General features: G+C 34.6%; 2 protein-coding genes across 3 annotated transcripts; one reads left to right on the top strand and one right to left on the bottom strand.

Moving 5' to 3' along the window:
• The first annotated feature begins 1,673 nt into the window (after positions 1-1,673).
• On the top strand, positions 1,674-6,770 carry LOC21408206 (inositol-tetrakisphosphate 1-kinase 3). 2 transcript variants are annotated; one of them, XM_024170843.1, is made up of 10 exons: positions 1,674-2,094; positions 2,810-2,891; positions 3,017-3,049; positions 4,542-4,662; positions 4,791-4,883; positions 5,084-5,203; positions 5,295-5,471; positions 5,848-5,903; positions 6,005-6,089; positions 6,232-6,770. In XM_024170843.1, exons 1-10 carry the CDS (start codon positions 1,886-1,888, stop codon positions 6,318-6,320), a joined length of 1,065 nt encoding a protein of 354 aa, XP_024026611.1. In that variant the 5' UTR covers positions 1,674-1,885; the 3' UTR covers positions 6,321-6,770. The 2 variants fall into 2 exon arrangements, with proteins under 2 accessions (XP_024026611.1, XP_024026612.1); XM_024170844.1 differs by lacking the exons at positions 1,674-2,094; positions 2,810-2,891 and adding an exon at positions 3,279-3,392 and having other exon boundaries at positions 6,232-6,769.
• Positions 6,771-8,035: 1,265 nt separating this feature from the next.
• Positions 8,036-8,682, bottom strand: LOC21408205 (50S ribosomal protein 6, chloroplastic). The gene has a single exon (XM_010106233.2). The coding sequence runs from the start codon at positions 8,601-8,603 to the stop codon at positions 8,256-8,258; it is 348 nt and encodes a 115-aa protein (XP_010104535.1). The 5' UTR covers positions 8,604-8,682; the 3' UTR covers positions 8,036-8,255.
• Positions 8,683-9,457: the final 775 nt, after the last annotated feature.

Below are 9,457 nucleotides of genomic sequence, written 5' to 3'. Positions count from 1 at the left end.
CCAATGTCAAACCCCCCCAAAAAAAAAAAAAAAAAAAAAAAAAAAAGATGTTTATAACTAATTAGCAAGGAAAGCATTACATATCAAATTACCACCACAGGAGAATACGGACGTTTTTTTGGCTTTTTTCCAAAGAAATGGATATGAAAAAGTATTACTAATCAATAATATATTGGTAATATTACATATCAAATTATAGTCCCTATACCATTGTTTAGCTTGTTATGGTAAAAAAAAAAAAAATGAAATTTAACGTGTCTCATAAGTCATACTACTACATCCATGATCCACCGATTCTGATGCCTAGTTTCTTGATGACCTCAAAATAGCAAGGTTGAAAATTTCTGTCAAAATTAAAAGAAAAATGTCGAGTTTGAAAGCTTATGATATGTAGCACAGGAAATTACTAATTTAACGAGAAAAATCAATACAACATAAATAACTGAAAATATCAATTAATTTTCTAATATTTTAGATATATTTAGTAGGATAATTTCAAGAATAGTCCCCAGATTTTACACTAAATTCTAATTTGATCCTTAACATTTGAAACATCCTAAAAATGATCTGATGGAGATATCTTCGTGTGACAAAAATTAGTACTTTTGTTATATTTGTTTTAAATTTAGATGGAACATAATCACGTGTCACCCATGTATCATACTATCATGTAAGTAAGAGTGGCAAAATTATAAGCTGATGTTGAAGAAGGATGAGATAGGATGTGTTCATATTTTGTTCTTGTTATATTTTTTATAATTGAGTGCTAGTGTTTCTCCAACAAATGTATGTTATAACATCTAATATGACACTAAAGATCATCATGTGCTAACGCCATCAATTATTAATAAATCTCAATTATCACTGATGTTAAAGTTTATGATGTTATTTATCAAAATTAAAATATTAAAATTTATTATAGGAAAAATAAATAGTTTGAAGTGTGATAATGTAGGCCCCATTCATTTAATTAATTTTAATTTTAAATTTAAGTTTTGTTATAATAAAAAAATTTTAAAAATAATCTCATTTAATATTTATATTATAATAAAAACTTTTCACCTAAAATTATATTTTAATTTAAATTAATAAATTTTATTCTTTTTATGTACCCGAGATCAAATAGATTTGGCGTAAAGATGAGGACTTTTTTCAAAGTTGTTCGCTTATTAATACGATAACCTACCTTCTTAAAAAGACGAGTATGACAGCTCTGAAAGCATAAAGGTTTGTAGGAATAGCAATTAATGTTTCAGGTGCATACGTGTAGCGTTAACAATAAAGCATTGTGCACGGAATTTGATGAACGACAGGTAACGCTATCGGAAGAAACAAATTACAAAGCGAAAAACACAGAGACCAAAGCGTGCCTGTGGACTGTGACCGTAGAGTGGTCACCCTCACCCTATCATCCACCGCATCCCCCCTACCCTACCCCTACTAAAATATTTTTAAAACAATACGAAATTACTAAAATAACCCTCTTATTCTGCTAAGCTGGAATCCAATTCCTTTACACCACTTTTTTCTCTCCGTCTTTTCATTCCCTTTTTGTCCTTTTACTATTTTTTGGGAATTTTACACCAGTTCTTTATTCTTCTATTTTCTTCCTCCTCGCCACCTATATAAGTAATTCCTAAAAGCAAAATCATCACATCTCTCTTGCTCTCTCTCGCCATTTCTCTGCGAATTCTGTGTTTGATCTCCGAAATCTCATCTTTCACTACCAGAAGAAAAAAAAATCAACGCGTTCTCTCTCTCTCTCTCTCTATTTGATTCTTTCATTTTCTCGGCCTGACCTAGAAAGTTCAAAAATTTTCCGAGAAAGTGCGTTGGTTGCGAGGAAATTTCGTTTGTTTGTTTGTTTATTTGTTTGGAAGAGTAGATGAGGGAGGAAATGGTGTACAGTAAGGAAGAAGACATGGAAAGAGAAGAGTTTGTAGAGGAAAGAGGATTGATTTCGGAACAACAGAAATGTTGTATTGGAGTAGGAGGGTTTCCTCTCCACAAGAGATCAGTGGTTGTGGTTGGATACGCTCTTACGTCGAAGAAGACGAAGAGTTTCTTGCAGCCTAAGCTTGAAGGATTAGCTAGGTAATTTGGAAGAAAATGATTGGAATTTATTTACTTATATTCCTTCTACCGACAGCCTTGAATATTCCGTAAAAATTATTTATTCGGTTAAAAAGATTTAAAAAAGGAGTGTAAAGATTCAATTTTTTATTTTATTTTATGGTGATTATGTTTCTTGTGCAAAGAGGATTTGATTTGTGGCGTTGGATTTGTGAAAGATTCTCGGTTGCTTTGCTGCGGTTACGTATTCCCAATCGAATATTCTAGTACATATGTCGGTTTCGTTTGGCTGGCAAGAAAATGAAAGAAAAATCGTGGAAGCTTTCAACATAATTATTTCACACGCAGACGAATTTTTTTATTTATTATTATTATTATTTTGCTTCTTCTTGTCAATTCAAATGAGCGTAAATCAAAGCTACGATTTTTTTTTTTTAATGAGCCGACTGAAAATTTTTTGCTCTCTGAAGGGCTTCTCTCTCACTTATTAGCGAAATAATTTAATTGCTTATTTAATCTGAATTTGCTTGGACAATATAAAATTTTATGAGGTGTTTATTCAACATTTTCCGTGTTTTGGAAATGAAATTTTTATGTACGACGTGTCGCATAGACTTGTGAATGCTAAATGAGATTTCAGCAAACTTGGATCAGTTTCCTGTAGTAGAAATCCTTTCCCTTTTGTTTAATTTTCTTTGTTTATTACTAATTGTGTGGATTTTTCCATGTAATGCAGAAATAAGGGGATACTGTTTGTTGCTATTGATCATAACAGGCCTCTTTCGGATCAAGGTCCTTTTGACATCGTTTTGCATAAGGTTAGATGATGTTTTTTTTTCTTATTTGAGAGTTGAGACTTTAGGACGAACAATTAAAATCAAACGGGTATATGATATAATACTTTTTCCTCTAATTGTTGTTATATATTTTCTTTTTAATGCAGTTATCAGGAAAAGAATGGCGCCAGGTTCTTGAGGTCCGTCTATGTTTAAATACTGTCTAATCTCAAAGAACTTTTATGTGTTCTGGATCTTGATTGATTTGTTTTGCAACTATTTTTGTTGATGTTAGTTGAAGGTTTACGTTGCGGTGTTTTGCATTGACACTAATTATACAGTGGTGGGACTCAAATGGTCACTGACAATGCCTGGTGGTAAACCAAATTTTAATTGTTAAAACTTATTGTTGTCTAACATAATGTGCAGAGTGCTTCCCTTTCCTTCGTCATGAATCATGACTCAATAGTTGAGGTCGAGGCCTCAAGGCTCCGGCAAGTGACGATGTTTCTACTTCTGTGGCCATCTAGCTGATTTTCTCAGGTTTTCTGAGCATTTTTGTGGATTGTTGATTCTTTTGAATGGGTTGATTGTTTCCACTCTACAACCTTGTCAACTAAAGGGCACACCTGATCCTAGTAAATTTAAGATCTAGTTCTTGGTTTTGTGTCTATGACGCTTTCTAAGCTTAGGATAAGTCTGTAAATCGTCCTTCACTTTTGTGTCGAATAATCTAAGTTGGAAGCCATCATCACTCGTAGATTGTTATAGAGAAAATTTTATGTATTTCAATCTAAAATTTACTTTAAAATTATTTTTTTGTTTTCTTTTCCACAGTTGTCCAAAGACCAATTTCGGTTCACTTGCCTACACGGCTCTCTATATTTTTCTATATAGCTTTTGTAGGGTGTGCGGGAGGCTTCAGAGTTGCTTTTGATGTTTTATTGTAGTTGTCACTTATCACATTATTAATGTCGTTGCTGTTGTTTTCCTTCTGAGTCCTTTCATGGTTACTTGATGCTATTATCAAATATAAATCAAGGTTTTCTGAATGATGCTAACTAACTTATGGAGAATCTCTTCTACATAGTGTGTACACATGGTTGAGCTGACCTTGATAATGAATCCCCGTGGCAAATTTTAACATTTACTAACTCGTAGTTTGAGATACTTTGATCTGATTTGCTTTTAGTATATACTTTCCATGATGTCTTATTTTCTTGACTAACTTCTGGATAAATTATTGCATATTTGACAAGGTGAAAATCATATTTAGTTATAAAATTTCTGTACAGTAGGAGTATGTTCTTTTGGTGACAAGGAGCTAGTTTGTGTGTGTTACCAGACTTCTTAGTTATGAAGGATAAATAATCAGTCCTCTAGTAAGAGTTTGAGGATTCAATTCAAGTGAAATATTGATGTTAGTCAAAATTCGTTTGGTTGGGTCTTTATAGGTTACCTCTTGTTTTGTCGATTGGGACTGTGTATCCATTTCACTCTAAATTCCTCATGGCTATTTATGATTAGGCTTGATACAGCTAATTACCAATTAGAGCTAAATGTGCTGTGACTTGGTTTAAGTTGACTAATTGATTTCCAACGTGCCTACTTTCTCTGACTAATATTTACGTGTGCTGTGTGCGTATTTCCAGTAATTGTCTCTTTTAATTCCCTTCTTTTCATATGTTTTAGGACTATCGGCAAACACATCCAGAAGTCACTGTTCTTGATCCTCCAGATGCCATACAACATTTACGTAACCGGCAGTACATGCTTCAGGCTGTTGCTGATATGGACTTGTCTGAATCATATGGTAATTAGCACGCTTATCATTTGTTTGTTCTGCTTGAATTTTAATTTGCAGTTTGTAGTTATAATTATGGTTATTAAATTGTGTTTATGCTGAATATATTTTTTTTTTAATAAACTAAACTTACGCAGGCAAAGTTGGCGTGCCCAAACAACTGGTTATTAAGAAAGATGGATCATCTATCTCTGATGCTGTTGCAAAATCTGGGCTGACACTTCCCCTTGGTATGAATATGTTTCCGCTTTTAGAGTCCAAGTATTTAAAGCATGCTATTGTTGCTTTGGACAATGTGGCAAAGTTTTTATCCTATTCAAATTTCATGCATCGACTATAACAATAATTGTGTAATTCTTGCATGGAATTATCTAGTAGAATTTATTATTGACTTGTTACTTTTTTGCGTGCATCATCATATCTGTTTCAGTTGCAAAGCCGCTAGTTGCTGATGGGAGTGCAAAGTCGCATGAGTTATCACTTGCTTTTGATCGATATTCCCTCCAAAAGCTAGAACCCCCCCTTGTTCTTCAGGAGTTTGTTAATCATGGTATGCAGCTGCAACCAATTAGTAATTTATATGCTCTGTTATCCACTAGCATGTCATGATTGTAAAATTATCCCATGTTTCCTGGTTGAAGGAGGTGTTCTCTTCAAGGTTTACATTATTGGAGAAGCTATAAAGGTGCTCAGACGTTTCTCTTTGCCTGATGTCAGTAAACGAGAGCTCTCCAAAACCGCCGGTGTATATCGTTTTCCCAGAGTGTCTTGTGCTGCAGCTTCTGCAGATGATGCAGATTTGGAACCTGATGTTGCTGGTAGGTTTTGATGTTTAAGAACACTTCTACTATCACCTCTCTCATTTTGGCAGCTACATGTCTTGACATCACACGTTGTGCTTATGTTTATACGGATGGATTACCATTAGATATTAGTTAGAGTTATATTGAATCGAAAGATATCTTGTTTAGCCGGCTGGTGGTTTTCTGAATGGTGTCTTATTCAGCCACTTTGCCTAAGTTCAACAGTGTACGAGGGTGTGCACTGCAATGGATTAATGGTGATATAAAAATGTCTTTATGTTTTGTTATTTCTATCTTATATTCCAAAAATGCAGTGTCCAATTTCTGTGTTACACCATGGTTTCAAAGACTTGGTAGGGCCCCTAATGCTTGGTAATTCATTTTCCTACAGAACTTCCGCCACGACCTTTACTTGAGAGACTTGCAAAGGACCTTCGCCGTCGATTGGTAGCTCTTGCTTTTCATTTACTGGTTTTATGGGGCATACATAACTACGACATGGATATTAAATGTCTTTTTCTTTTTTCTTTTTTTTCCTCCTTGGCTAGGGTCTACGGTTGTTCAATTTGGATATCATCCGAGAGCATGGCACCAGAGATCAGTTCTATGTCATCGACATTAACTACTTCCCTGGCAAGTGACCTTTTAATTCAAATTCTCGTTGAACTGACTTTTACAACATTATTGGATGAGTTCACTTGTTCTTTCTTCTTTTCACCATCTGAAGCCTGAGTCATGCTCTCTGGTTTTGAATTGGATCTTAATTTGTTTTCAGGGTATGGAAAAATGCCCGAATATGAGCACATATTCACAGATTTCCTCCTGAGTTTGGTGCAAGGAAAGTACAAGAAAAGAGTCGGGTAGACAGTCTAGAATCATTGGCGGGCTTTGGCGAAGCTCAGGTTGGCAGTCTTAACGCTAAACGCCGGAGGCGGAGCACCTCAAACAAGTGTGCAGGAGAAGTGCGTACATGTTTGGTCCCTCTACACGACCAAATACGTTGTCTAACAACTGAAGAATTATACGCAAGTGTAAATGGACGTACCTTCAATTTCTGTAATTACTTGCTCATAGTTTATCCCCCTTGTAAGAAGGGAACCATCGTGTACAGACTACAGACTTCTTGCAAGCCTTAAACTTGTTCTTTTCTTATTTGATTAAATTTTGGATTGGTGCTCTGATCTTCACATTCAACCGTGTAGTAGCTGAATTAACTACACCCCTGTCAGCTCTTCTGAATACTTTGTTAAAATTTATAGCTCAAGGCAACTGCCTTCTTTCCTCTCATTATTAGCAAACCCTTCCTTTTTTTTTTTCACTATCAAATGTTGAATTGAAGTAAATCCTATTAATTAAGTTCTTTTTAAAAAAAATACAAATTATATAAATTGAATAGAATTTATTCATTCAACTTAAATAAATTCCATTACCTTTTTATTCATATATAGGTGAACAATTTATTTTAAGAGTCTGGAAAGTTTCCTTTTCACTCTGTTTGTACTATCTTACAATTTATGGTTGTCATTCTTTACAAGGATTTCTATTTTTTCTAAACAATTTACAATAATTATTGTCGGGTTAGGATTTATTTTGCTGATATTTTTAGTAATAAGATAACTTAAGATATAAATTTGTTACAAGAAACATAAGAAAAAACCAGTCTTTACAAGTTTTTAAAATTAACAAAAAAACAAATGTAATAACTAATTATATCCCACATCGTATAGACATGAGAACGATTCACAATGTCTATTCTATTTAAAAAAAGAAAAAGAAAAAACATTTTTATAAAGAAGAGCATGGTTGGAAATACTCAATTCCATTTATTTTTTGTTTATGAATAATTTTTTTAAAATTTATATAAGTGGTTTGTATTAATGGTTTGTATTAATTTGTAATTAAACTGAAGAACATAAGTGGAGTACATTTGTTTGAGCATTTGATTTCAATGATGATTTTGCGAACACAAACAAAATAAGGAAAAAAAACATTTCATAATTTGTTTTGACTATAGCTGGGATTAATAACTTGTGATGAAAGAAAATACTTAAAACATTAAGAACAATAGATAGCAAAAAATCCAATTTTATAGTTTTTAAATTGCAATACATCACCCCAAATCTTTGCCATGCATATTTTCAAAGCATGCAATAAGGTATTAAAAAGACAATTACTGATGAGAAACAGATTCAAATCTTCAATCACATTTAGATATGATATAATTCATTTAAGATTGGTGAAAATTGTCTATTAACTTTACGTATGCAATTTTTCCTCTTACCCAAACTTCAGTTCTGAGAATTGTGCCTCCAAAACGGATCATTTCTCTTTCTAATATACCAAATATGGGATTTCACTCTGGAAATAAAGGGGGATTTATAAAATAAATAAAAAAATTAAATAGATTATTTCGTTTCCACGCTCACCAAAAAAAAAAAGACAAACCAAACGGGTATGGATATTTTGTTCTAATACACTTGCATCTTTGTCCTGGTGTCTATTATCTGCAAAAGTTCCTCCTCATCTTTTTTCCATTTCAAAAAAAAAAAAAAAAGGAAAGAAAAGACAGTTCCTTGTCGTCCGTTGTCTAGTACTCTGTTAATTCCTACTATCATTCATCAAACAAACAGGCAAAAAATCACGAAGCAACAACAATCAGAGCTTATGCATATAAGCAACATACATAGAAATTGACAAAACATCCATAGCCACTTACAAAGCAAAATCAACCCAGTCCCAATCAACAATTTAAAAGCAAAGCAAAGCGATAATAATTAAAATAAAAAAAGAAATCAGAAATCAACTCACGGCGGGAGGTGATTCCACGGGAGAAGAAGAAGAAGAAGGGATAGAATCGGAAGAAGAGTCGTCGGAACCGGCGAGAACCCAGTCGGGAGGGAGAGGCGGGAGAGGAGCGTAGACGGTGGGCTTTCGCCGGATGTCCCAGGCCTGCGTCTTCTTCGGCCGAGTCTTCATGTGGTGGGCCGTCGCCTTCTTGGTGGGCCGAGACGAGCACTCTATCACCGCCGGCCCACCGCCGCCGCCGCCGTTCCACGGGGCTGACTTCCTCGCGCCGGCAAACGACGCCGGAGCAGATGGGATCCGTACTGCCACGATTTGAGCTCCGAAGAAAGCGGCCGTCGACATTTTCGCTCGCCCAGTAGCTTCTTTCTCTCTCTAGAGTCTAGAGTGAGAGTGTTAGGAGAGGGAGGGACTGAATGAGTTCTGTCTGTGTTCCTCTCGTCTGCGGATTACGTATTTTATCCATATCAGAGCTGCCGGAGCTTTTTGGACAATTGTTATAGGCCCACAGGTTCGGGCCTGTCGGCCTATTCTTATCTCTCAGCACTTAGTTATGGGCTTACACAATGGGCCTCTAGCCCATTGCTTCAACGACTTGCTTGTGTCAACTTTTTCCTTTTTTGCTTGAGAAATTTCAGGACTAAACAAAGGAACTGCTTCGCCAAATCTCTACCACCTGATCTTTCCATCTTCCAAGGTTCTTTCGTGTTATTTACGTGCTTTTTGGGCAAAGGGGTTCAAACCTCTGTTTCAATATAGGTTTTTTTTTTTTTTTTTATCAATTATTTAATTTATTATGACGGTCATATCAATATTTGACAGTTAAAAAATGATATTTATTAAGGAATAAATATTAGAGTATTCTTTAAAATTATACATATATAAATCTATATATTTATATTTTTATAAAAAAATTTCTGTAATTTAAAATATTATTTCCCCCATATTCATTTTTACCTATTCCTTCTTCCTCACCCTAACTTAAACCTAAAACTCCCAAAATTAAAAGAGTTATTCACCAATTGTAAGAGAACAAGCTCGGAGAGACGCTAGAGGAAGCATCCAAATATAGGCCTCTTTTGAAATCTAAGGACTGAAATTTATGACCTCCATACACCTTTACCACCCTCTAACTCGTCCCTAAAATTGTGAGATCCAATATACCTATGCTCATCTCACTAGAATTTAATTGCGATGAT

Source organism: Morus notabilis, unplaced genomic scaffold (assembly GCF_000414095.1).
Source record: "Morus notabilis unplaced genomic scaffold, ASM41409v2 Scaffold485, whole genome shotgun sequence".
Taxonomy (NCBI): Eukaryota; Viridiplantae; Streptophyta; class Magnoliopsida; order Rosales; family Moraceae; genus Morus; species Morus notabilis.
The sequence above is the reverse complement of the archived record's forward strand: the minus strand, read 5'-3'. Positions and strand labels throughout refer to the sequence as shown.

Bases quoted from the DNA above. Each gene is read 5' to 3' on its own strand.
- LOC21408206 (XM_024170843.1), top strand. From the start codon at position 1,886: ATGAGGGAGGAAATGGTGTACAGTAAGGAAGAAGACATGGAAAGAGAA. The intron at 2,892-3,016 runs GTTAGATGATGT...TTTTTAATGCAG, and splicing joins TTGACATCGTTTTGCATAAG to TTATCAGGAAAAGAATGGCG. The intron at 5,472-5,847 runs GTAGGTTTTGAT...ATTTTCCTACAG, and splicing joins TTTGGAACCTGATGTTGCTG to AACTTCCGCCACGACCTTTA.
- LOC21408205 (XM_010106233.2), bottom strand. From the start codon at position 8,603: ATGTCGACGGCCGCTTTCTTCGGAGCTCAAATCGTGGCAGTACGGATC.